The 27,880-nt window shown below is 30.1% G+C and overlaps 2 protein-coding genes across 2 annotated transcripts; one reads left to right on the forward strand and one right to left on the reverse strand.

Moving 5' to 3' along the window:
* The first annotated feature begins 1,772 nt into the window (after positions 1–1,772).
* LOC129963070 (protein D2-like) lies at positions 1,773–12,960 on the forward strand. Its single transcript, XM_056077105.1, has 4 exons — positions 1,773–2,007; positions 5,468–5,591; positions 5,810–5,947; positions 7,923–12,960. The coding sequence occupies exons 1-4, from the start codon at positions 1,873–1,875 to the stop codon at positions 8,090–8,092; spliced, it is 567 nt and encodes a 188-aa protein (XP_055933080.1). The 5' UTR covers positions 1,773–1,872; the 3' UTR covers positions 8,093–12,960.
* A 1,198-nt stretch (positions 12,961–14,158) lies between these two features.
* Positions 14,159–26,337, reverse strand: LOC129963069 (techylectin-5A-like). The gene is made up of 6 exons (XM_056077104.1): positions 26,073–26,337; positions 22,451–22,524; positions 19,664–19,794; positions 17,410–17,512; positions 17,159–17,323; positions 14,159–14,456 (listed from the first exon to the last, which is right to left on the reverse strand). Exons 1-6 carry the CDS (start codon positions 26,081–26,083, stop codon positions 14,230–14,232), a joined length of 711 nt encoding a protein of 236 aa, XP_055933079.1. The 5' UTR covers positions 26,084–26,337; the 3' UTR covers positions 14,159–14,229.
* Between the last annotated feature and the right edge of the window lie 1,543 nt (positions 26,338–27,880).

Genomic DNA, 27,880 nt, shown 5'->3' on the forward strand with positions numbered 1-27,880 from the left:
GCATGTACAGTTTACAAAAAAAACAAAAAAAAAAACAGAGAATTTAAAATTTTGAAAATAGGTGAACCTGATTTTTACGTTTTTAATAGCGCTATGATATTTTGGGACTTGTCTTTATTAGAAATGTTCATGTTCAAGATAAACAGAGCTAAGATAAAATTACACGACGACTTTAATGTCAAACAATTTGAAGGGATCATTTTTTATAACTTCATAACATGAGCATAAAGTTATAAGAAACGATTTGTCTGAAATCCAATATAACCAATATTCCCCATTAACTAGCTGGTCGTTTGAGGGCACTAGCATTGCATAGTACTTATTTTTTCGCATTCGACGTACAATTAAAATTTCTCTCTCAAATACTGAATTTTAAGTGATATTTTAATATTTTGACAATTAATTAAATCAGAATGTTTTTTTGTTTTTTTTTGAACATGTAAAGTACATTTTGTACAATACTTGCTCAGCGTGGATCATACATTACAATTAACCTATGTATACAATGTTTTTGTTTAAACATGAATTTTCTTTTCTTTTTTTTTTCCAAACTTTTGGAGCCTTTTTTTGTGTGTGAAAATTTCTGAATACAAAAACAGTTTATAAAATATTCTTTAAAAGAAAAAATTTTCTGTTAAAATATCTATTAGATAGAAAAATATTTTCATTAACTTTTAATATATTTAAATGTTTAAGAGATTTTTTTTAGGCAGAAAAAATTTCTGGAAGCTACATGTAACAGATTAATGTGTTCGATGATATTAAAATAAAAATGGTTATTGAATTGAAATATAATTTTATATAGCATCTCATTAATTTATTTTTTTTACTAGTGTTCTGCATTGTTTTTTACTAAATATTTCCATCTGAAACTGTAAATAGAAATACAAAAATTTCAATAAATTCAGCATTTCAACAATTTTGATGGAATTAATTAAAAATGTGATGTACGTACCCCTGGAATTAGAAATTTCTTATTTATTTCAATTATACATAGCAGCATTATATAGCTAATGAACTTTTAAATCTAGTTCATATTCATCGAATGATTGATTTTGAAATCAATGGAAATAAATTTCCTATCGCTTAACCTTCCACAGATCTACTAGTTAGATACTTCTCTATTTTATCCAGTAAAAACCTACAAATTTGCTATAATCACCATATTTTATTCTTGCAGTTCATTTTTTCATTAATTTTTTCACAAACCAGCTAACATAGCTTCAGAAAGAAAACATTTGTTTATTGTTATTTTTTAACTAAGTTAGGTATAAATTGAGATCATTAATTAAAACCCCAAGTTAAATCTTTTTGAGAATTTCAATATATGCTTAGTATGCAAAAAAAAAAAAAAAAAAAAAAAAAAGGGAAGAGAAAATCTTTACTTTTTGTAATTTGAAACTCAATATTCCGATTTTAATTTCTTCTTTCTTTCAAGGTCGCCGTATTCATTTTACACTTTAAAACTTAAGAAAATTACAAACAGAGCATGATCGCTAAAACAAATCTTACGGAAGGTATTACAACAGAACATTATTCAGTATCCACATACTGAAGAGAGAATTCTTCACTTAAAAACATATTGACTGATGTCCGTTTATGACTTTATATGCAAATAAAAAATAAATTCCGCAAGAATTGTTAAATTTATACAGACGGACATTAAGCATCTGCTCTTTATAGCTTTGAACCACGCAGGTGGAGAGTTTTCTCTTTCTCTTAACTAGTACATGGAAATAAAAATAAAAATGTTCAAAACTGCGCTTGCGCTATTTTTGATACTATCTTTGGTGACTACCGCTGACTTACTTTCGTTACTGTTCATAAAACTATGCGCTATATTTCAGTTTCATTTTGAACCTCTATTTTATAATGGCGTTGAAACTGGTTTATCTGCTGGTTCTTCTTCATTTGTCAAGCATTTATGCCCAGGAAGATGTGTGCAATTTTCGATCAAATGGCATTGTGCCTGATAAAGTATATTCTATGCCTGAAAGTGTCATGAAAGTAAGTCATTTTATTTATTGCTTGTCATCCTTTTTAACAGCGGAGAAATATCTCTTTCTGACTGCTTTTGCGCCAAATATATTTTACAAATGAATAAATTTGTTGAAAATCCAGCACAGAATGCGAGATTCAAATTTTAAATTTCGGTGACCAGCTGATCCGGTGGGGTATCGGTTATATTTAACTCCAGTTAAATCCAATTTAGACGAAACTTCATATCCATCATGCCGCCATATTTTCAGTCATTAAAGTTGTGTTATTTTAATTGTCTCACATATATTCTGCTCATATTGTTCATTAATCTTTCTAATAAAGACTAATTCCGTAACTTTTCAGCTCTGTGAAAAATTTAAATATTCGAAGCTCTGTTACAAAGGGAAACATTAGAATAGGATTCGTCCATTTTCTAAATTGCATAGCATTATAACTTCATTTTTTTTTTTTATTCTGCGTATAAATTATACAGACATTAAACAGAATCCTTCTTCTTTAGCTCTCAATAGTGGAAAAAAATCAAGCGATTAAATATTTATTAAAACGATTAAAACAGTTTGAATTTTAGGTTCATAAGAGGTAGTAATTCATGTAAGGTAGAAATTAATAAAAATATTTTTAAAAAATGTCAAAATTCAAGAAGAATTTTCACGATTGTTAGATTGTTTAGTAAATTGGTATATAATTAAAAAGGCAACTCTTCATATTTTGAAACATTGTGAAATTCATTTTTATGTTGTAATATTTTCAGAAGTTATCTCGAAAAATAGCAAAATTCAGTTTAATTTTTAATTAGAACTCTGATTAAAATTTTAAAAAATATATCTTTGAGGCGTACATTTCTGCCATCCAAAGTATGCATATGCCAAATTTGGTGGTGGTAGATTAAACAATCTGGCCTTCAGAGCGCCAAAGCAAATACATATGCACATTCATCTTTATTATTAGTAGACATAACTATGAAATGTTTCGTCCACGGTTTATAAAAATGTAATGTTACAAGGTTTAATTGATTTATTTTTAAAGTGTTTCCAAAGTTTATCTATTAATAAAATATTACATAAATATAAAAATTATCAAAAAGTAGAGCTAGCGTATTTTTTTACAGAAATTTTTATGAAGTATTTTACAAAAAATGATAATCCGATTTGTTTTAAATATTTCCAAGATTAATTTTAGGAGGAGAATTAAGGGATGTAAATAAAAGGAATTTTAAATCATCTATTTCATTTCCTTCATTAGGAATTGCAACTTTAATGATAAAATAGCACATTCGATATTTGATATAAAATTTTAATTAATTAAAAATTAAATGGTTAATGGTTGATTTTACTAAAACCTTCCTTATGTTTTGTAGTTGTTATGTTTTGTTCAAAATGTAATTTATTAAGAAGTGTGGATGTACGATAACGTACAGCTATTTATAAATGCTAATTAAATAAATTATTTTATTTATTAAATTTAAATTATTGAAAAATTGTTCGTTTTTTTCGTAATATTAAAGGATGTTAGAAAAATAGTCGGATTAATACCTGATTTATTCTTATGCAAAACATTTTATTAATTCCTACATTTATTAAAATTTAACATATTATTTGACAACGGATTCTAAAACCCTCCGCGCTTTTGCGCATGCGTTAAAATGGGTTTTATTCGTCAAAGTAGGGGTGAGAGGAAAGATGAAAGGAGGGGATGTTTACATTTAACAATAAAATATACTCGGATTACTCGCAGACGGATTTAAAATAATAACTCGCAGACGGATTTAATAATAATCAGAAACGACACGATATTCAGATACTCGAGAAAAAAAAAATTGAACAAAAAAGTATCTAATAGGGCGAAAATCAAGGTCAAAGAATGACGAAGAATTCAGGAAATGCGCTCATCCTTCCGCGTCTCTCCCCTTAATGAGATAGAATCGTCGAAAAGTGGTCGTCTCAGAATACCTAATAAAAGAACATTACAAGATATTTTTTTTCCTACGTACAAACAAAATAATGATTCAAAGTAGGATTTTTCTTTCTAATATTTTAATATTAATTGTATTTAATGCTATTTAACTTCATTGAAAGCTTTGAATTTTAAAAAAGGTGATATATTCCCTTATATTTTCTTCCTTACAGTTTTATTATGGAAAATCATTTCAAATTTATAATATCATGTGTAATATCTCTCCTCGTTTCGCCAATTTCTTCTTAAGTAAATTGTAAGTACTTTAGTTATTAAAATTACAAAGTTTTTCCAAAACACAACCACTTAATAAATAATTTCATTGCACTATTACTATTTTATACAGTTATTATGCCCGAAAAGGAAGAACTTCGTATTCAAAGACAACATGAGCCTTCCTGCAAATCGGCAAATCGTTTCATCAAAAAGTTATTCAATACAAATATCTAAAGAAAAACATACAGCAATTTTTTTAAAAAATGCTATAAAATTAATTGAAAAATAAAAATTATTCAAAATAAATATGATTTTTAATTTTTTTTATAATTATCAAAACACTTTAATCCATTATCTGGCAAATATATATATATATATATTATTGGTGTGGTTTAATTCTCGTTCTTAGCTCATAGTTTGAATAGTTGTAGAAATAACACGTAGTAGCAAGAATAAACTCCGCTTACAACAATCAAAATATTTATTTAATAAAACATTATAGCCTCACACGCAAACAGTTATTGTTACAGTAAATAATGAGTAAAATAGTGAGTAAATAGTGAGTAAAAAGTAAAAGTAATTCGAAATTGACGCCACAATATTTATATAGTCAAGATCAGTTCATTTCAGTTCACTTCTCAAAATAATGATTCATATGGTAGAGCCGCCACACTTGGTATATACCATAACTTATATCTTTAAAATAATTGGAAATCCATAGTAGGAGTCCCCAACTCAAACCTCTGATTCAATTTCGCCCATTTTTATTTCATTTGAAAATTCATGACTTTTGATTTGTTATCAATAATCGTTTGTCTCAAGTTACCTCCTCTTCGAGAACAATCTTAAAAACTCTTCTTCATCGTATATTCTCCAAGGGAATAAAGAATGGCAGAATTCGTCCCTCGCAATCACTGCATCCAATCTGAACGAAGATGAAAGTATATGGGGAGGGTGGAGGCTCTGATACTTTATATGCTGAACTATTACTTCAACATTCACATAATTTTCTATGAATAAAATTACAAGGGATTTATATTATATATTGAGTATTTGATATGTTTTAAATGCAGCAATCTTCATTTACGGCTTTCAAATGGAAACTTAGCTTAAAAAATTTTTTCAACATTGATAATTTCTAAGCTCTTCTAAGTTTAAATATATAAAAAGAGAGCTCGCACCAATTTTCCGTCTTTTGCAAATTTCCGTGAAAAATTCATTTCACAGAAACCAAATATTGATCTTAATATATATATATATATATATATATATATATATATATATATATATAACCTAGGTTGAATATAACGGTGTGCCTGTCACTTGCGGTAACTTGTTAAGTCGCAGCCAGACAAAGGATCCTCCTACCGTTGTCAAGTACAAATCTGATCCAAACAAGCTGTACACCTTGGCCATGATCGGTAAGTACTTTTGTCTTTATTTCCACAGAACTAGTTTTAAGAAATGTTTTTTTACGGGTTTTATTACTGGCAGTAATATAAGGAACGAAAATAAATTCTGCGGTTAATAGTTTTCGTCTATTTTTTATAGTGATGTTTATACCAGTTTGTTTACAAAACTTTTCTAGAATCTTGTTTATCGAACATTTAATTCTTTAATTTGTTTTTGCTTACACCAGATCCTGATGTTTTTACTCCGCAAAACCCAACTGCCGCCCATTATCGCCATTGGCTCATCGAAAATATTCCAGGAGACAGAGTAGAAAGCGGAGATGTGGTCTCGCCTTACTATCCAACAGCCCCACCTTCTTACTCAGGTAAGTTTTGTTTTAACAATTTACCGAAAGATGGCGCTTCACTAATAAAGTGTCGAAAGTCCAGGTAGAAGGCCAGCCATACTTCAATTCTATACAAAGAAAGAGAGGACAAGCACTATTTCTATCATTGGAAAAATACGAAAAATAGACGATTTTTTGAGACAATGTTAGCTAAATAAATATTACGTGTTTATTTAATTATTTTGAATTTAAAATGTAGTAGTAAGAAACATTGGGATTTGAAATTTTTTGACATTTATTAATTGGAGATATTGTTGAAGGCTGGGATGACAGCCTTTGTAGCTAAAAATCCCTAAATCCCCCTCATTCAAACAAACAAACAAACATTGGGATGGATATTAGCACATAGAAAATGATCTATAGTAGTATAATAATACTATGACGATAATAGTATCGGGGTTGTACATAATTGGCTGTGAAAACAGAATTTGGTGCAATTTACTATGCACTCGGTGGAGAACATTTGTGAGAAGACATGGCAAGACGATTGCATAATAGTATGGGATTTTGAATTTAGCAGACTTGAAATCTTCTAAAGAATTACCTTTAACAGATAGAAATTTTCAATTTTCCTAAATAATGTAGAATAATTTTACTGGAAAACGAAGAACGTGTTGATGATTTAGATCAATAAGACTGCAATTCTAACAAAAACAAAATCGATTGAACAAAATCGAGCTGTATGGTAAATGAATATTCAGGGAATCCAGTCTGCATCATTAAAATATTTATTCGTACATTAAAGATTGTGATCAAATCAAGTGATCAGCAATATAATTGTAAACACGTATTCGGCAGAATAGAGTATGAGAATATCTCTATAAGCAGACAGTTTAAGAGTCAGGCAGCTTTGCTTGATGCAAAGAAGTTAAAGAATAATAGCTTGATAATTTAGCATATGCAGCAGCACGCACGCAAGAAAAAAAAATATCTAGGCATATAATGTTACAAAAATTTTTTCTACAAATACCGTCAATCAATCGTAATATCGCAGCGCATTTAATCGCTAGTTCAGCAGTTTACTTGCTGTCTAATCCTCTACTTCTGTTACTTGTCGGCGACTCCGACTACTCGCACACACGACTTCCCTGCAGCTTCAGCGTACCTGTCTTTTATAGTTCCGGGAGGCGGGGGTAGAATCTTCCAGACCAATCAGGGCGTATTTGGGTGTATCTCGGGTCTTAGTGGATGGATCGTGAAAGCTCTCGAACTTTCCAGTATGATCCATTTGGTCGCCAAAGTCACCAAATTCATCGCCAAGTCGCCAACTGATTGCCAAGTTAATCGCCAAGCTCTGAGTTCATTGAGCTCAGCACGTAAGGGATAGATCCTACAACGGTCTTTCTTACGATGACACTAGTCGTGCTGGGAAGCAAAATTACAGGTTTGAAACAATAGAATAACAATAGCAGACTATACTGTTGTAAAGTCTGCATATGGCGTTTTACCATAGACTATATTGAGAGAAAAAGATTTTTCTCAGATCATTTTTATTCATCTAACCAAAAAAACATATTTATATTAAATTTAAGTTAATTAAGTTCTAATATCATTTGAAACGAAAAGTTAATTGAAGATGTGTCGTTTCATTTTGCAAAACTTTCTGAGCGTGATTTCTTAGACTCAAAATCACTGCAAGTAAAATTTTTTCAAGACAAGAAAAATGTCAGAAAAAAGGAAATCCAGTACCAGGAAAAGAACATTACTTTTAACGTTACGTATTTTTCTCTTTTTATATTGAATATTTTGTGATTGGTATAAATATAATACAAAATTACCAAGTTTCCTTTGAAAAATCATGGTAAATTGAGAAAATATTTCTCGTGCAATATTCCATACATGTGGGAAAAATATAGATTTAAAATGAGATAAATTTCTCTAAGATAAATTAGAAAAATTCATTATATCCTTGAATTATTTCACAATGTTCATGTTTTTTCATTATTTTTTTCAGATGCTCATAGATATATATTCCTTGCTTACGAACAACCAAATGGTCAAAGACTGAATGACAGTATGCCCAATGAAAGCGAAAAACGAATGAACTTTGATCCCATGCAGTTCATTAAGGATCGAAACCTTCAAGGTCCAATGGCAGGGAATTTCTTTTATTGCCATCATTAAATACATTAAAACCAATATTTTAAAATACTTTAAAGTATTCAAACAATATTGCTAACAATCAAACAATCACTAACACTTAATTTTAAATAAATGTTTTGGTATCAGAAAAACATTTATGTTTTTGTGATATTTTATATATTAAAAACAGTAATTCAGAAATAAATTTTGTGTTTTCTTATTATTATCTATAATTTCAATACTTTTCAAAAATATCTGTGCATGCACTTTGATGAACATGAATCACCCAGCGATAGTGGTCTCTCTAAAATTTTCTCGCATACTCTCTAATAAATTTGTCATGCCAGAGAACGCCTTATATGGCACTGGCGTACAATAGTTACAAAATAATAACTTTTGGCGTGCATTTAGTATCTTTATCTTCCAAAAATCGAATTTGTGTTTCAGACACGTTTTCCTCAACAGATTGAAACAAAAATCTGACACAAAATTGTACTTTTAGTCACAAATTCTTATACCATATTTGATATATTTAAATCATTGCGTTTTTGAATCGCTTTTACATGTTTTTGAAAATACAGACCGACAGACTGTCTATTCTAATTGAATTTGGCTCAAAATTTGATAGGTGTCTACATTAAAGATGTCAAATCTGTATACCAAATCTTGTCTATCTAGCCTTCTTCATTTTGTAATTATTCTGTTAACTTATATTCGAACAATTGGACTTCCACTGAACAGATTTTACTCAAAATCTGACAGAAATCTGAAAATTTGGTGTAAAGATCTTATACTAAATTTCAATCGAATAGCTCAAATCGATTTTGGGTTATCTTTGGCAGTGACAGATATTTCCCTTTTTTTTTTTTTTTTTTTAACTTAGGGGGGTAGAGATTCGTCAAAATCCCGAGTTTGAATTTTTTGGCGATTACTATACTTTCTCTATACTACGTATACGAGAAAGTAAAAAAGGAAGAATATATGTCTTAAAATATGTTAAAGGAAGAATATATGTCTGCATTCAGTAGATTAAATTACAATCATATGCGTTTAATTATATAAGATAACCCATGTATGAATTTCAAACATTTGAAAACTATCTGTATTTTGTCTGGTGAAGTACTACAAAATTTAATATTTTTAGGATTATTTTTTCTTATAATTCTGCTGACAGAAGCAATAATAAAAAATATGATACCACCGTACTAAGAAATTTATTTTCTAAAAGTTTTACTTATTTTACATTTAGCATTCGGATTAATTGTTACTTTTTCTATAATACTAGTACATGTACTTTTTTAAGAATTAGCTGCTATAAATTTTGATATGAAATGACGTGCAGTTATATTTTTTTCACCGCTATGATACTACGTAAACTGACTCAGTCATTTACAGAGCAAAAGAACATTAAATACTTTTTATGACTCTCAAATATCATAAGCGCAGCAGACTTGTTTTTATGTTTAGTATTTCGATCGTGTCTTTTATAACGACTGAATTGAAATTTCATGTGAGTGCATTTTTTTTATCTAATAAAGGAGTTGTACTTTAACATTTAATTTAACGGTTGTTGGATCACACGGTTGTTTTAAATATGTTTTTAAAGTACTTGTCGGTTGTAACAGCGACCAAAAAGCGCCAAGAAAATATTACGCCAATTTGGCGATCTTAATCGTCAAATGTCATGTGCAATAATCGTAAATCGTCAAGTGAATTTATGCACTTGACAATATTCTTATAATTTGGCGAAATTTTTTCTTGGCGCTTTTTGGTCGTCGTTCAAACTGGCATCGTTTTAAAAAACGAAGGGGAAAAAACAACACTACAATTGCTCTAGAAACAGAATTTTCTTCATATTAGCTGTTTTATTACAATTTCATGAGTATTGAATCCTTCTACTTTTAATTGAAAAAAATGAAATTGAAACATAGAACTTCGAATCTTTTTTTCTAAATTTAAATCGTCTGCAAGAAATAATCATCAAAGATAACAAGATAAAAGTTTAAACAAATGCAGAACTCTATTCTTAAAATTTTTAACAGCCAAATAGACGATGAAAATAAAAACTGCGAACCATTTTTTTCTTTAAATGACGCTGAATATATTTTACATTTTCACAGAACTATATTGACCATTTCTGTTAAACAGAAGTTGAATGGCAGGCAAACAAGCTTAAGGCTCACATTTGGGAATTGGCATATTACATTCCACTCATTATTTTACAGACTTAGATATCCTCGAATTCGGAGTAGTCTGTCATTTGATTAAGATTACGTGAAATCGGAGAAACAGCCCCCCTTCAAAAATTTTTGAGTCCACTCCTCTGGTCCTCCACCGAACGACTTAATAGAAAAAGCAAAATTGTATAGACTTTACATAGAATTTTGAATTGGAACAAGTATTGAAATATTTGTTTATATTTTCTAATATTATATAAATTTTTAACAATAATTTTGATATTTAAGCAAATAAAATTACATTCCTTAAAACTGATTTTAGGAATATATATTTAAATAGTGTTATAAAATTAATCTATAAAGAAATATAAATAAATTAAAATGAAAAGTAAAAATTTTGCATACATAATTACATTTTAAAACATACTATTTTATATATATAATTTTAATAGAAAAAAGGAAAATGCTATTAATAATTGCAATATATAGAATAACTCTGATTTTATCTCTTAGCTGGTGTGGAGAGGGGGGTGCCAGCTCAGGTGTCGTCCCCGTCATCTGACCGCGATTCAAAATTACGAAGTCCGTCCCAAAATAGCCCTAGTGTTGCTTCAAACGGGACGTTAATATAACCAAACCAAACCAAACCATTTATCTATTAGAGATTGTTAGAAAGAATGTAATTTTTAAAAAGGTTTATTGATTCTTTTCTGAAGAGATAAAATCTAGAAATCTTTGTATGAAGTTGATTTCTTTGTGTTAATACAGCCTCTGAGAGTAATTTATTTAGAGAAGGATGTCAGGATGTCTGCTGACTATTAAGAGACCTTTCCAAACATGCATATTCAGTTTTCCTTATATGAGAGAAAAAATATATTTATTTTTGCTCGATGTATAAACAATTTCGTCGTTTCATTTACATTATCGGCATATTCACTGCCTTTTTATATTTAATTTAATCCAACTGCTCATATGGTTACGTAATCTCCGAGGAAAAAAAAGATTTTAAACTAGGTGGATAAACATCAATGCACCATATCTTTCAAGTGCTCTTCCGTGTAAGAACATCCACATAATCTCCAGAAATATATGTAGTGAAAATCGACTATAGAATAAGCGTCCTAAGACATCGATATGAAAAAAAAAATATGGAAAAAGTCGCCGCAACCAATTGTTGCAGTATTATAACCTGCAATGTTAAGAACTTACAATGTCATATAACAATACCACTTTTAGCAATTAATGGTGTAAAGAATTTGACCCGAAGATTGCCAGAAGATAGATGTCAGCACTGTATTGGCGTAGATCAAAAATATGATGAATCACACCTGTAGTACGTTTGGCAGACGGAGACTTTTTCGGCAAGAGTCAGCGTGGTGTTGGGCTGTGTGATGTTGTGTTGTGTTATGTGGTGTTGAAAGCAAAAGGTATTGATGCCTGGTATTGGTGTTCTATCTTGTGGATTAAGATAATGGTAGTGGGAATGGATTTACAAATATTGTAATGTATGAATTTCTTATTGTTTATATGTTGTGAATGATTTTTATGTTATGCGTTTTATGTTGTGTGTTTGTCCGACTGTGATGCTATAAATAAACAAATTTAAAAGACAAATTTGGCCTCTTCACTCGGCTGTATTTTCATGACATCACAATGGTTCTGACTTTTCTTAGAAATTACGTATTTCAGTGTTCTTGAACTACAAGGAAGTTCTCGGAACGATACTGGCTTCAAAAAAACTTTTCGACCAGAGGAAACAAATACCTGCCAGCCATTAATTGATAATACTACTGTAATGATGCGGCTCTTCAGCCAATTTATCATTCAAAACAAGAAGAGAAATCATGTTTAAATTTCGCTAATGTTGTTAAAATATTTCAAAAATTACTCACGCGTGCTCACTAGTCAATCTCCTCATTTTCTGGTTGAAATGCAAGTAATTTTTTATCTTACGCGCAATGCAACTGCGTAATAAAACGCCGATGAGGACCTGAATTTACATTTTGCCACTGAAATCCATGCAAAATGTTACTTGCGTTTTGGATAATTTTCACTTTTGACTTCTGAGTTCCCACTAAATATATAAGAAAAAATTTTATATGCATTCAATGGTATGATTAACTTCTGTACACTTTTGCAAATAAAATTAAAGGTATGATGAAACTAGAAATCCTGTTAGAGTTTAATCACCCCAATATACAGCATTCTGGCTTCTTTTGTCTTCTTAGAATTAATTCAAATGAAATAACATGGAAAAGGTTTCACTATATAATTCAAAGTTGTTCATTCTTTTTACATATATTCCTGTTTTTTGCATTTTTATTCTTGTATTTTTACTAATTTGATTTCATTTTATTGTTCTAAATGAATTCAACTTTGTCCTTTCCCTATTTCTGATCACTAAGTATGATATAAAAGTCTGTGTTTTTTAACGAATGACTTGTGTTGTTGAGATAAACTATATGAAAAACTGATTTTCAACTGTTTTCCTCTTTGTTAAGCAACTTCAACCTTTTATTTCTTTTATATTTTTTAAATCAAATTTTAATCCTTGAAACCAATCCTTTACTCGATGAATTCACTGCACGAATAATCTGAAGCTGAAGCACAATGATTATGTTAACATAATATGTACTTATAATGTATGTGTATCACTGAGTATCAAGTATATCTCCATTGTAAATCAGGAAAGTGTGCGAATATATTAAACAGAATATCCTTTTTCATGGTGAATGTAATTTTGTTTTCGTCATCTAGAATTTTATATTTAGCGCCAGAAATGTTTGCTTTACTTTTGTAATCTTATTGCCTGGAAAAGAACGGCAAAATAGATAATTTATGCATTTCATTGAGAAATTCAATATTGAGAATAGAATAATCAATTCGTATTTATCTTTATGCTGAGATATAGATACTGTACATATACAATACAAATACCTATAAACACAATATGCATTTCACATCTGCTACATATTATTTACACATTATCTAATCTCAAAATCGGCTTCTAAATAAATGTAAAAGTAAAGGTGTCAGTCTTTCAACAACTTCCAGGATATCATTGTATTGTCGCTTTGAAAAGATGCATCAGACAAAATGCGGCAGTTACGATTCTTGTCAGAGTCATTCAAGAGGAAATGAGCCTCATAACTTCATGATATCAGTCAAGATCCTTCATCATCCTTTGTCAATTGAGCAATGAATATCAAAGGATATGTTTTTCGTACCTCATTATCATCAAAAAAACAAATGCTGTAAAGCAAATCAGAACATCTATTGTAACTCTTGGTATATTCTAATTAAAACTCATTTTCCAAGATATCGCATATACACTATTGCAAATGCACTTGCTTCACTAATGAAATTAAATTGATTTTCTGTCTCTTCTGGGTTTAATATTGAATATTCTGATCTCATCAAAATAAAACATCATTTTTCAAAATCTTGTAATTTTAAAGGGCTTTTGAGTAAACTTTTTATCTGTCGAAATGCAGCAGAACAGGCAATTTACATACTTCTTTGATGAAACAGCTTAACAAGTAAAGTGCGACCACATAAAATCAGTTTCAATACTCGTGAGGAAAGGCTTAATGACTCCTAATAAAGATAGAACATGTCAAGAAATCTGTAAATTTTTATTCTGCAGCGCCATTTCCTCCATAATTTTTATCCTTCAGAAATCGAAACCACATACTCAGGAGAGTATATGAAGAAATATGAGTGAAAATGGCTCAAGTAGTTTTTCGCAAGTAGTTTGTTGTCAGACAAAACGTAGTCTAATGTAATTATTTTCCATTGTTTCCTTGTTGTCCCCTCATCTGATCTTTATTTTGCTGTTAGCAGCGAATGTATTAATATTTAAATTTACGAAGAATTCAGTTTTAAATTCCAAATTAAAATCTTACCCAGCATTTTAAAGAGAAAATAAAACTTTGAAAGCAATAACAAAGACTTTAATGCAAGCATCAGTTTGTTTTTTAAATTCACATCGAAGATATAGTATTAACGTTGTCTGATTTTCATTTCTGAAAAGGCCAATCCTTCGTTTTCCAGCCACTTGTACCAATGAATAGCCTGGAAGTCGTTCTCACCTGGACTGTAAAATCCATTGAGATGTACGTACGCCCATTCGAAGATCCACCAGGGTCCATATATAGCTAAGACAGCTTGGTAGTTTCCTCTGTCTTTAGTAGAAAATGGCTGTCCATTGTGGAATTTCATGCCATCACCTGTAAAATCAGAATACGAATTCATAGTCTCCGGCTTGCACTATCTTGTTCTTCGCCATTTTATGTTTAACTTAACAGAAGCAACTTTATAACAGCTTCTTCGAAATTTTACAAAATTATAAGAAAAATAATAATTAAACTCATTTCAAAATAAAATTAAAAAAAAAACATTTTAGTAACGTTTGTTCAAAATCAATTTTAAATTAAATTTATTTTTGTTTTCCTTAACGCAATATTAAGTTATTATTATTATTTATTAATCATAAACTTTGAGACTGCATAAAAAATTGAATGAAAACTTGATTGATTTAATTCTAGTCAAGATCATTTTCTTGAATCCCCATGCTTAAACAGCCATTTATTTTGATTTCATAGATTTAAAATCTAAAATATCGTGATAATTTTGAAAAAATGATTTTTTATTTAATTCAATTTCTGACATTTCAAATATATTTTATATATAATGTTTGAAATTACCTATAAAAAATTACATGCTTTTGAGCAGAATATAAAAAACAAAAATCCCAATTCGATCACTCTCAGAGGAAAAGAGTACCCAATTAAAGAATAAAAGATGACTATTTTTTAAAAAAGTATATTAAACTCATTTATTAATATCACAACTTGAGAAAATAATAACGCGAATTTCTACATTTCAAGTTAAAATATCAAAATATCATAAATATTCAAAATAAGGAAGCATGCAGTATGTAAAGAAATTTTTGAACCCAGTAAATATACTAAGCTGCATCATAAAAAAAGTCTTTTCAACGAAACAAATTGTCGAAAGATGAATAAAATAGTACCTCCCGATGACTCTCAGGGAAAAAGAATTTCAGGAAATGTCTTCTAATAAGTGTCCTTGTTTCAGTAATACAAAGAAAAATATTTTTTTTTTATTTTAATAAGGAAGACTCTATGATACGACAGAAAAAAGGGCAGAAATGTCTATATCTTAGTTTTCTTTGCAGAAAATCATCAAAAACACATACTCTGATTTTTCCTCTTAGCAATCAAATGTATACAATCAGCTTGATATCAATGAAATATCTTACTTTTGAATAAGGATCATGATAATAATTTTTAAAGAATTTACCGACGTTTTAGTGAATTTGTAAAACTTTAGAAGTTTTTGCTGATGCGCGATAAATATTTTAGAATAGTTTTCGATAAACATCTCATGTGAAGCCATAAGTGAAATCCGTCGTTTTGATTCTTTTAGAAAATCATCTTTTCAAATAAAAATTCTTATTTTTATAAAGTTTTTTTTAACTCGCTTTCTTCTCTGTCTATTTATCTATTCTGTATAAATTTTGCAAACGATTTTAAACTAATTAAAACTTTTGCTAAAATAAAACGGTACCAGAGCAAATTGCAGTAGTGTTTGTATATACTAACTTTCCCATGAGCTAGGGACTCGAATTTTTAATCACAGCTGTGAACTGAACAACAATGCAATATTAACTTGCTTTCTTGTCTGTATGGTACACATTTTGTCATTCGGTATACTTCATCGGAAAGTTAGTTTGAAATCAATTGCAAAATTTCAGACACATAAGACAAAAAAAATTATCATTTCAATAATAAAATTCAACGTATCAGATTCTAAAAACGGATTGAAAATTATGAAAATAATTACTCCTAAACTTATACACATTTATAGCTCATTACAAATTATCTTGAAAATTGGTGATTGTGAATTTTAATTTTCACCATCAATTGTTTTCAAGAGAGAGTTGGAAATCTATGTAGGACTTATTTATTTTATACTTCTTATTAATTTATTTTATGCTTTTTAGTTTGTTTAAAAAATATAGTATACAAAAAAAATTATTTAAATCATTTTATTTCAATAGATCACTTTAAAGAATTCTGAGCGTAATAATAATGCTCCAAACAATGCCTTTGAGCCCATGAAATCTCATCACTAACTTTGTATAATATTTTAAAGCTCTCGAAATAAGAAAAAATATTATGATTATTTCTTAAAATCGTTTATTTGTGGATGGATATGACTTCAAATAACTTTATTTATCCTATATGGAATTAGCATAGCATAATAAAGTTATATCATATATTTATAAAGTTATACGGAGTTATAACTTCTATACTAATTATATTATTTTATAAAACCATTTATTTATGAATGAATAATATAACTCCAAATTACTTTTTTTATGCTATATGGAGTTAATATATCATAAAAAGTTATATAATATATAATAAAGTTATATGTAATTATATTTAATATTTCCATATAACTTTATGAATGAATGAATATAACTATATTAAACTAGGCGAATTAAATTTGAGATCAGATCTTTGCTTCATAATTGTGAATTTTTGTCAAATTTTGAATGAAATCCATAGAATTTATTTATTTATTTATTTTTATATGTTTTATTTGCTATGGCCTTTTGTAAGTGTGCTCAAGTCGAAAGCACAATAAAATACCTAAAAGTTCGTATGCGTAATACGAAAAATATCGTAATAAACGTGTAGACTGTAGCAAATTTTGAACCCATCTGCCAACTGTAGTAGAGGGCTAAAATTTTCTGACCAAATGTTTCAAGTTAAACAAAAATAGGCCATATTGTTTGAGAATATAAGAAAACCAAGAAGAGATCACGCAGGTGACTTAACTGTTACTTAGTGTTATATATCAAAGTTCGAACCAACCAACCGACAATTCAACGGTTTACCTGCATTTCCGCTGTACCCACTAATGTGCAGAGTATAATCTTTTTTCTCATTATCTATGTAGAAACTTTTATAGACTGCATAACGACGGTTTCCTCTCACATCCGCCAGATCGAAGCGTATTTCTACAGGCATTAGGGTGCTCAGGGTATGGATGTTGTCATTTCCTGCCAGAAATAAAAATCACAGGATATGAGTGGGAAGGAAGAGATTCCACAATTTTTTAAAGCATGTGTTCTCTCAACACACTTACCCAACCAGAAATCTCGGTCGACGTTTCCGAATCCGTGTTTGTAGTCATTCCAGTCCCGATAAAATTTCTCTTGTGGTGTGTAGTTTCCTCTTCTTTGAATTACCTAAAATAAATCAAAAGTTTTGTGAAAAGAATAAAATAGAAATAGATAACTTTTTTACTTATCTCAAATTAATTGAATCGTTGACTGTTATTGTTTAGATGTTAATAATAAAATTAACGTACATGAGGTGGCACCTAGTGCAAAACCAGGCTTTATATAACAACAACAAATCTGAACTCAAACGTGTAATTCAACATTAGAGTCCAGATCGGACATCGCAATTTTGAACTAAGGTCAGATAATGAAGATAACACCTGTTCTGACACTCTCTCTCCAAACTTTCGCACCACATCAGTGGGAAGAAATTTAGCCTCGACTGATTTAATATGTATCAAATCTGCTCACACGGTTTTTCGTTGGAACTCTCTGGTCCTGACGCAATAATTCAAATTATTGTAATTAAAAATTTTCATTTACTTAAAATTAAAAAGAAAACATTGTAACTGTCAAAAATTTAGATTTTGAAATTTTAATGAATTTCCCCATTTCAGCCTAGTGAGTTCACTAGGCATGTAAAGCGCATATTTAGTAATATGTCTCTTTATCTGTTTGTGCAAAAAATGATTAAAAATAGCATTAAACTACAACAATGAAATTTGGTATATAGTTTTAACATTAAATTTCTTCTACCATAATTTGAACGAAATAGTTGAAAAAAAGTTCATCTAGTTGTCTTTATATATGCATTTTAGCTCAGTTTGGATGAAATTTTATATACAGATTTATCGTCAAAATTCTAGATGCATATTGAACTTTTAGTTAAATCCGTCAAAGTTGATCGTATATCTATTTATTTTGTGTTATATGAACCGATCATTCAAAAATGCCACTACTTAGATAGTTGAAATTTTGTATACCATTTTGTGATCAAATTTGATTATTTTTTATCAAACTTTGAACGCATGCAGCACAGAACGCAAATTCAGTTTTCGTCACTACATTATAAAACACAAAATGTGCCATAGCGTCACTGTTTCACACAAGCTAGGAGGGAGTGCCCATATTTGTGGATTATAGTGATTTTCGAGGGGGTTCCTATTTTTCTTCTTTTATCTTTCCAAAGGATGCTGAGAAAGAAAAGAGAAAAACAGAAAAGCTTGTTCCAAATGTTTTAAGAATCTTTGACCGTCGAATTTAGAAAATATAGAACTCTCTCACTGGTTTAAAAGGGCGCTTTAAACACATTTTCCTGCGAAATATTTTTGCAATATTAATCATTTCCACGTCTGTTCACTAGATTACAATTTGGCGAACGATGAGGGAATTGAATGCTATTTCTTCCTCCTAAACGTCCTTTTTTCTGAATTATTTTAAGACCTACTTTCAAGTCAATATACCAACGCGAATAAGTTCCATTGTGTTGGAAGTATCACTCATCGTCTCATGTAACTTTTGGTAAAGTCGAATCTTATAATTTCGTAAGTCTACATAAATAATATTGATTATAACATTTTCAAGAGAGTTGCAATCAATCTACACATTGACGAATTATCCTACATAGTTAACATTTGTTTTTTGTTTCTAATGGCTCTTTAAGAAGTCAATTGTGGTTTAAGCCAAGGGTACGTACGTCTCTTGTTTTTACAGTAGCGCCATCTCGGCCCAAGAGAACGACTTAGCTACACACACGTCACAACCCTTTTTGCGGGGTGGGCTTCATTCATACATTTCATTCACTCATTCACAGATCGTAATTTAGACCTGATTCAGAGAACGATCACTCCTGATCCAGTACCCCCAGTGGTATTACTCCCGACATGGAAGACTTTGTGACCACGACAGATTTAACGCGCGTCAGCCACCACACACGGGGGGAATCTTCGGCCTGCGAGGTTTGAACTCGTAATCCAATGGACGCGAATTCAGTGCCCTACGAATCAGGCTATCCTGGGCTTTAGTTAACATTTGATAGATCCATATGGTGCTCAGCAATAATTATGATTGTTAGTTGAGACATTATTCATGACAATATTGTTTGGATGATTAAAAAAAAATGGAGATGACTGTAATATTCCAACTACAATCATGAAACTTTTTACTACAGACAAAATTATATGATTGTAATTAATAATTTGGATGATGCAACTTTGATACAAATTTACTTCTAGTTATACTTCATACTGCTCGGAGATTATTAAGTTTGCTACTTACCGTCCAGCCACCACCATCAGTGTCCATGTCACAATACACATTCAAAGATTTGGAATTGGGAAAGATGGTGTAAATTCTGCTTTCATAGTTCCCGTTCATCAAGTGATCGGAGCAATCTCTCGGTTCGAAGTCTGAAAAGTGAAGAGAGTTAGTTTCAAAAAATGTTTAAAAATATAATCTATACGATCAGATATGGAAGCCTTGTATTGTTGCATGAAATTTATAGATACTTAAATAAGCTTATTTTTGAATTGCAAATCAATGTGTGAATTGATGTATTTCTGTAGATTGCATCTTTGAGAAAGACATTCATATCGTTTTGAATTTTATAATAATCCTATATTTTAAAAGCATATCTCATGGATTAGATCAAATATTGCATTTCTTATGAAGCAATATAATTACAATAGCAATGCAATTGATCTTCTCAGTAGAAATCTGAGATAAAAATTTTACACAACTCTTGAGAGCAATCTTGTTTTATCTTTGATTTATTAGAATTTTATCTTTGGTTTATTAAAATTTTTAAATTTATATTTTAAACCTACACGGACTTCTCTGAAATATTTTAATTTTGTTACCAGATGCACTACAAAGCAATGCCATCCTTTCTTCATAATTATCAACGGAACCGGATTTTCAAGCCATTCAAAACACAAATTTCACTCTCTGTTCACAATGAAATATTAACCTTAGTTGATCATTCACGATATAATTACCAAACATAATTTTAATGTCAGAGAAGCATAAAGAGAAGATAATTCAAGACTACTGTAGTCCCCATCCTTGTTTTCATCATTGAGATGATTTATGTACAGTTTTCTTTTAATTCAGTGAATATAACTATTGTCATTTCTTCATGAATGTATCAAAAACTTTCAAGACTAGTTCTGCAGAGAGGTAACAAACCTCAGCACCAGTGGTATATTATGCTTGCAGCGATAATGACCTACGATCTTGATTGGATAATACAGAAAATTACGTGGCTGCGATAACGTTTGAATTTTCTATCATGATTATCAATTATGCAATGATAGATGACTTTAGGTAGATGTAGTCGGGGTTTTACAGAAGTAACGTCTTTTATTGGATATTCTTAAATTTATGTAATGTAATGTAATTATGTCAAGTAAACAAATCATCATACGAATTTCAGACTGAATCATTGAAGATTTTTATAGCTAAATTGAATTCACCGCTCCACTTAGCTAATCAAATGAGATACAAAATATTATTAGAGATATTCTAGATATGGTTCCTTGTATTACCAAAAGATGCATTCAATCAGAAGAAAGGAGATAAAAAAAGCAAGAAGGTAACTTCAAAAGGAAGTATAATCGAGTACAAAAATAGACTTAAATAGATAGATAACCACTTTGATTTGTTAATGGAAACTGATGTTCATATTTTCCATAAAAATTACTTTACAAAAATTTACTTTGTATTATCTAAAAACTCAATCAATTACTTTTATAATGATATTAATTTCATTTGAGTACAGTTTTTCACTTAATTTTCCTAATATGTACACTTTTTTCATTTGCAGTCTATTGCTCCAATCGAATTTACGCTTTCCAGTCATATAACATGAAATTTTTTTTTAAAAAAAGCGTATTTCATATTAATCATTTAACTGCTCAAAAAAGTCAATAATCTGGGCGAAGAAACTAATAGGGATTCTTAATGACTTTGAATGTAATTTCTCTGGATTCGTATTGGTTGAACTTTCTGTATAATGAAAATCAAGATCTGTGAGCTTCCCGACCCCGATTTTAATCCAATAAATGAACGGAAAGATATGCATTATCAGTCTTCTTTGATAAATTATTGTTTAATTTAGTATCACAATCCTTCAGCTGTAAGAGTTATAATGATAAAAGTACCAGCATCTAAATAAACATCGAATTTATAAGCAAAGACTGCAATGTAAAAAATAATATTAAAAATGTTTGAATAATATATTATTTTAATAATATGTAAATAATTATTGATATGAGGAATTTATTATCAAAATTATCCTATGCAGTGTACTCTCGAGTATCCGGCCTAATGTAGTGGAAGGACAGGTCGGATTACAAAAAAGCCAGATAAGCTGGAGTTCTATAAACTTATTTCTTTGCCCACTAATATCAGAAGACTAAGTTTTTATACCAAAACTCACTGTCATAATATGTATCTTCTCCCTTCTTATTGAGTACTAAGCCCTTCGTTTACCAGAAGCCACGTAGAATATAAATGTGGCAGCGCCCCGGTGAATCATAGCAGCAGTTGCCTGTAACGCCTCGAGTTACAGGCAACTGCTGAAGAATAGAAGGCTCTGTACTGGAAGTTTATATATGATTATATGCTGCACTACTTGTTTCAAGAAGGTATTATAGAAAAAATAAGTTAAAGGATATAAACTGTTCATATTTTAACATGAATTCTGCAATGCCTAACTTAAATGCAGGAAACATAAGCAAAACGTTAAAGTAAATTGTAGGCCTAATTCTTAAGAAAATTGGCTCGAACTTATTTTTCCCGGATAGATGATTATATAATATGAAAAGGTAACCCTTACATAAGGGTCAAAACTTGCAGTTTTCAGTTTTTGAAAAAGTCCTTGATAGATGACTACCTCTGCATTTCAGTCCGCTTCCAATGCCTTGATAGCATTGCCAATGCCTCATTTAATTACAATAAAAGAAAACAAGGTCGGATAGTGACGAACAGGATACTCGGGAGTGTACTGTATAAGATATATATAAACTAAGACTGTGAATTAAAAAAATATATATACTTTCTTACCATCATCATCTTGTCCCTTTGAGTGCTGGATCAAAAGAATTAAGAGACACATTCGGCAAAGAAGCGAAGTCGGCCTAAAAATACAGTGGCTTAGATGGTATCGATTAAACACCTTATAATAAACAGTTCATCGATTCATTATAATAAACAGCTGCTTTTAATTGAGTTTTTGAAATGTACCCCATGTTGGAAATGCGATTCCATTAAAGACTATCATGGGAACTTCGATATTTGACCTAGGTTAAAATTTTCGAGGTTGCCAAATGTTCCTTTAGAACGAATCATAAACATATAAGTAAAAGATAATAATGTATTATGATTGAGACGAATTCTCTATAAAGTAAAATACTGCAATTTAGTATACATTATTTCTGGTTCACATATATTATCAAAAAAATGCATTTTGCTCTTCCATTTCAAATGTGGATTTATTGGTTAAAATTCTTCAGCCGGTACACTTGTAACAAGTACTAGCAATGAAATTTGACTTTTTTTTTTTTTCAACTTTTTCCAGCCAACTGTATTATTTTTGTTACAAACATTTTCAAAAAATGCGCTTATCAAACTCAGAGAGGTCTAAAAGGTTAAGATTCGTCAAAATCTCGAGTTCGTATTTTTTGACGATAACAATCCTTTCTCTATATTTGATATATAGATAGCAGTAACTACCATAGTAATGGAAATTACAGATATGCAGAATACTTTAACATACACCGGCGTCCTGGTATAGGAGTTGCGCGTCTTCGTGATTTGAGCGTTCCGGGTTCGAGTCCCGGTTTGAGCATGGTTGTTGTCCCATTGTTCTATGTGTGAATGTGCCCTCCTGCGTTGTGCAAGCGAATGAATGATGTGTGAGTAGCAATGTCGTACTCTTGGCACTAATCGGTGCTACTATAAAAACAAAAGACGCTCTCCCTCCGGCTTAAATCGCTGTCTTCGTAACAGTGGGCTTATCCGTGGCAAGTGCCATAAGAAAGAATAACTTTAACATACATTTAGAATATGTTCTGCGATTTGTGTCCCATATTTGTAACAGCAAATATCCAGGGTACGTTTCTTCATGTAATGAAATATTTCGTATGAAATAACATTTGTATTGAACTCTAAGTTGCCAGTAAAATACGGGGATAAACTGATTTACATTTGTAAGTGAATGAAATGCATTACATTTTTTTTATAAGTTCGTAAAATAAAGTGGAGTATCACATCATGCCTATTAATGAAGATGGGAATGAATGATGTAAACTAATAAAAAAAGGCAGAAATAAAATGAAAAAAAAATAATCAATTCATTTTTTTCTTAATCAGTAAGATATCAATTTTAACACTAAATTTGCATTTCTTTTAAATTTTAATAAAATATATTTATTTCTTTTGTTTGTAAAACAACATTTTCCGTTTTAATGTTTTCAGCTTAATGGCGAATCAAGCTCAATTGTAATTTAAAGATAGATTCCATGTCATTTATAATAACGAATTATAAATGCTGTGGAATCTGGAGTCTATCATTGAATTTGTCGGAATTTGAAATGGAATGTGTTTAAAAAGAAGATAAATTTTAGAATAAAATAACTACTTTTTAAATGATGTAAAGTATGTTTTTAAAAACTAATTTTATTGAATTCATTTCGAATTAAACATCCGGGCCAAAGGAAAAGAAAATGATCTTCCGAATATTTTTATTGGCTTCATTTAGGATAACGATTGCCGGCGTCCTGGCATAGGGGTAGCGCGTCTTCCCCGTGACCTGGGCGTCCTGGGTTCGAGTCCCAGTTCGGGCATGATTGTTCTTCCTGTTCTAACTGTGACATGTGTGAATGTACCCTCCTGTAAAAAGGGGTTGTGCAAGCGAATGTGATGCGTGAGTAGCTAAGACGTTCTCTTGGCCCTAGTTGGCGCTACAAAAATAAGAGACGCTCCCTTGGTTTAAAATCACTGACTTCGTCAGCGAGCTTGTCCATGGCAAGTGCCATTATACACAACAACAACAGGATAACGATTAAAATATAAACGAAATTATATTTGACTCTTCATCTATACTTATATAAAGCTCAATGTGTGTGTGTTGGCGTTCTACAGGCCAAATTGTTCGACCTACAGCTACCAAATTTGGCACATGCATACCTTGGAGGTCGGGAATGTGCACCTGGGGTCCCATTTTTTGAATTTTTAATTATGAATTAAAAACTAACTTTCCGGCCAAAAAGCCTTCATTTCCCCACCACCAAATGAGTAAGGCTTCAGTTTTTTCCCCACATTAACGAGAATAGACATATTTTCGGCCGATTATTTCAAACGATTCTGTTTATTTTCTTAGTATTTGATGCATTTAAAATTAAACATTGTTAATTAATCGATCTTTCAGATTCATTCTGAAGTACTTTTGAATTAAAATAACACAGAATAAAGGAAATTAAAAATTTCTAATCTGCGTAGCATTACCCCAACTGGCGTAGAAAATTCATGCATTTGCGTTACCATAATTGGCGTTGAAAATTTAAGCATGAAGAAAATTCTGATTGTTGACAACTCTATTTTCAACGGATACGGACTTGGTTTTGAAGGCTTAACATGTCTCCGGCCGATTATTTCAAACGATTTTGTTTATTTTCTTAGAGTTTCATGCATTTAAAACTAAACATTGCTAATTAATTAATATGTTCATGATGAATCTGAGAAAAATTTGTAGAAAAATTCTTGATATTACATAAATTAAGAAAGATATTCTTTAGTGCCCATAAAGTTTAAATACTCAGCGACTCTGTTTTCAGTACTCATATTAAAAAAAAATGCTTCGTTTCAGTAAAAAAAATGTTCTTATATTAATTGTAATTTAAAGCACAACTTCTACTGGAACAGAAAATAAGAGAGAATACATATTACTTTATGGCTGAAGGCTTTTATAATATTATGAGTGAATTATATGACTATCAAAATTTGAAGCTTTAAAATATTTTGATGAAGAAGATATTAAAATATAAGTTATATAAAATATTTAATTATTAAAATTTTAACGAGCATTTAGATTGTCGAACCAGCTGGTCGCCAAAGGCGTCTAATTATAAATAAAATGATTATAAGGAAAAGCACGAATAGCTGAAGAGAGAGCATTTTTTCCTTTTTTTTTTCTGCAATTTTATAAAATATAAAAAAAACAATTAAAACAAAAAATAAAATAAAATCTATTTTCAAAAACAGTAAAAAGAGCTAGTCATAATATACACACGACATCAAATTAATCCTTTGCATTCGGAAAGATAATTCGATGCATAATTACTCACTTAATACATGAACTGTTTATTACAACAAGAAAATAAATACATGCAACTGCGTCAAGTCGAATTTCTCAGAAAAATGAATCTACAACATTTTAACATTCTGTAGGTATTTTTAAAAATTAAAATTTTTAAAAAATGTCGAAATGAAGCACCGCTACGAAGGGTGGCTGAGAGAAGACACTCAACTGGAAAGGGTTAGACAAAGCAAGTGACGAACGCTACACGTATAAATGCACATTAATAGAACTTTGACGGAATTTACAGCTCGATAAACTAGTATTTTTTGTCAAGTCAACTAACGCAACATCTCATTTATCTAGAAGAAAATAAATTAAGCTACTTACATGTTCAGCATTGATGATTGAATGTAGCTAATCGAGTAAGGTTGTTTATTTACTCTGCAATTTTATTATTTCTGCTTTCAAAAGTTAAATCCTATTTGTTTTTCAAAAATTTTCATCTTTCATAAATTAATAAGTTTCATTAATCAGTTTCTTTCTTCTTTACAAAATTTGCTGAAGAGGTATTCGCTTTTTCGCAAAATGTACTCTATAATATTACAGACATCAATGCAATGCCTTCTATGAATACGATATTTAACGCCAAATGCGACAACGTTTCGTTTAAATTATATTTCTCAAATTTGTTCTCAGAAGAAATGTTGCAATGCATTTCATTTTCCTTCCGCCTTGCAACGGATGATCAGTCAAACACTTTTCAAAGGAGATAAAGAGATAGGATGAGATTGCTTCTGATAATGAGATTGCAAACTTATCTAACTTATAGAAAAGTCACCAGGTTGAATATGGGATATTATAATCAACATTAACGCTACAGATTGTTTGGTCACCAAAGAGAGATAAAAACCACCCATAATATTTTCAATAGCTTAGTGTTTTACTCTCGCAATTGATCAATTCATCATGTGAGAATTTGGGAATGAGAGGAATGGGAATTTGTTTCAACGAATAAAAACAATTAGCTCAAAATTTCGCCGCCAAAGACCATTTTTAGATTTTCATATCAAAGTATAAAGTGTGAAGTATAAATTATGTATCTATAAGTGTAATTCTGTGACAAATTTGTGTTCAAATCGATTGGGAAAGATAAGTCTAAAACATGAATTCTATTTTCGGATATTATGAACAACATAACTGGTTTTATAACTAAAAACACTCGCTACTATAGATTCAGTAAAAAGGTTAATCTCAGCTCAGGTATCGTCTTCGTCATCTGACTGCTGTTCAAAATTAGGAAGTCAGTCCCAAAATAACCCTTGTGTTGCTTTAAAATGGACGTTAATTTTACTAAACAAAGAATTAGTGTATTATGAAATGACTTATTGCAAAATCTGATTAAATTGCTATTTTTTATCGACTCTTTCTTTCATTAGATCCAATATAAGCAGCGGAAGAAATTTTATCGTTCTGTTTATTCTTGTTGGCAATCCTTCGTGCTCTTCAGGAGATTTCGCCTACCCCTGAAAGCAATTTCATTATATATATTACCGCTAAAGTGCAGAAATCACTTAATCAGCAAATTAAGTAGGGTAATCCGTTAAAGTGCTGAAAAATGTTTCATTTCTCAAATTACTTAGGTAATCAACTTATTACTTCAATAATCTGCACCTTACCTACTAGGCAAAATATATCCAATATGATAATATTTTTGCTAGAACAACATCAACGTTTTTGTGAGCTTAAATTAAAGGTTGTTTATTTATTTATTTTGGTATCTTAAGAATCAAATTAACAAAATCTAAGAATCAACGCATTTGTCGATAGAATTAATGATCAATCAATTGAAAAACTATAATACAACGAATCAAACGGTTTAACACATTATTACAATTAAGGAAATGAATTTGAGAAACGTATGATAAAATTATGCTTACTTATTAGTGTAATGTAAAGATTGGTGATACTTTGAATTGCATAGCATTTGATTTTTGTGACAAGCACACGTATTTGTGGTGCATTTAGATTTGCAATCAAATTCATAAAAAAATTCATTAAAAATAGAAATTTAATTTTTTTGTTAAAACATTAGTATCATTGAACCGATAATTTTTTAAACTTTAATATGATGCAAAAATCAATTTTATGATGTTATACTTTCAGAAGTTATAGCGGAAAAACGCCAACATTTCGCT

Source organism: Argiope bruennichi, chromosome 3, assembly GCF_947563725.1.
Source record: "Argiope bruennichi chromosome 3, qqArgBrue1.1, whole genome shotgun sequence".
In the NCBI taxonomy this organism is placed as follows: Eukaryota; Metazoa; Arthropoda; class Arachnida; order Araneae; family Araneidae; genus Argiope; species Argiope bruennichi.

What these genes read in the sequence shown, in the direction of transcription:
- LOC129963069 (XM_056077104.1), bottom strand. An exon ending in CTGATGGTGGTGGCTGGACG is followed by an intron (nt 17,513 to 19,663) that starts GTAAGTAGCAAA and finishes GATTTATTTTAG; the next exon opens with GTAATTCAAAGAAGAGGAAA. An exon ending in TGGGTACAGCGGAAATGCAG is followed by an intron (nt 14,457 to 17,158) that starts GTAAACCGTTGA and finishes CTGATTTTACAG; the next exon opens with GTGATGGCATGAAATTCCAC.
- LOC129963070 (XM_056077105.1), top strand. Translation starts at nt 1,873, where the DNA reads ATGGCGTTGAAACTGGTTTATCTGCTGGTTCTTCTTCATTTGTCAAGC. An exon ending in GTACACCTTGGCCATGATCG is followed by an intron (nt 5,592 to 5,809) that starts GTAAGTACTTTT and finishes TGCTTACACCAG; the next exon opens with ATCCTGATGTTTTTACTCCG. An exon ending in AGCCCCACCTTCTTACTCAG is followed by an intron (nt 5,948 to 7,922) that starts GTAAGTTTTGTT and finishes TATTTTTTTCAG; the next exon opens with ATGCTCATAGATATATATTC.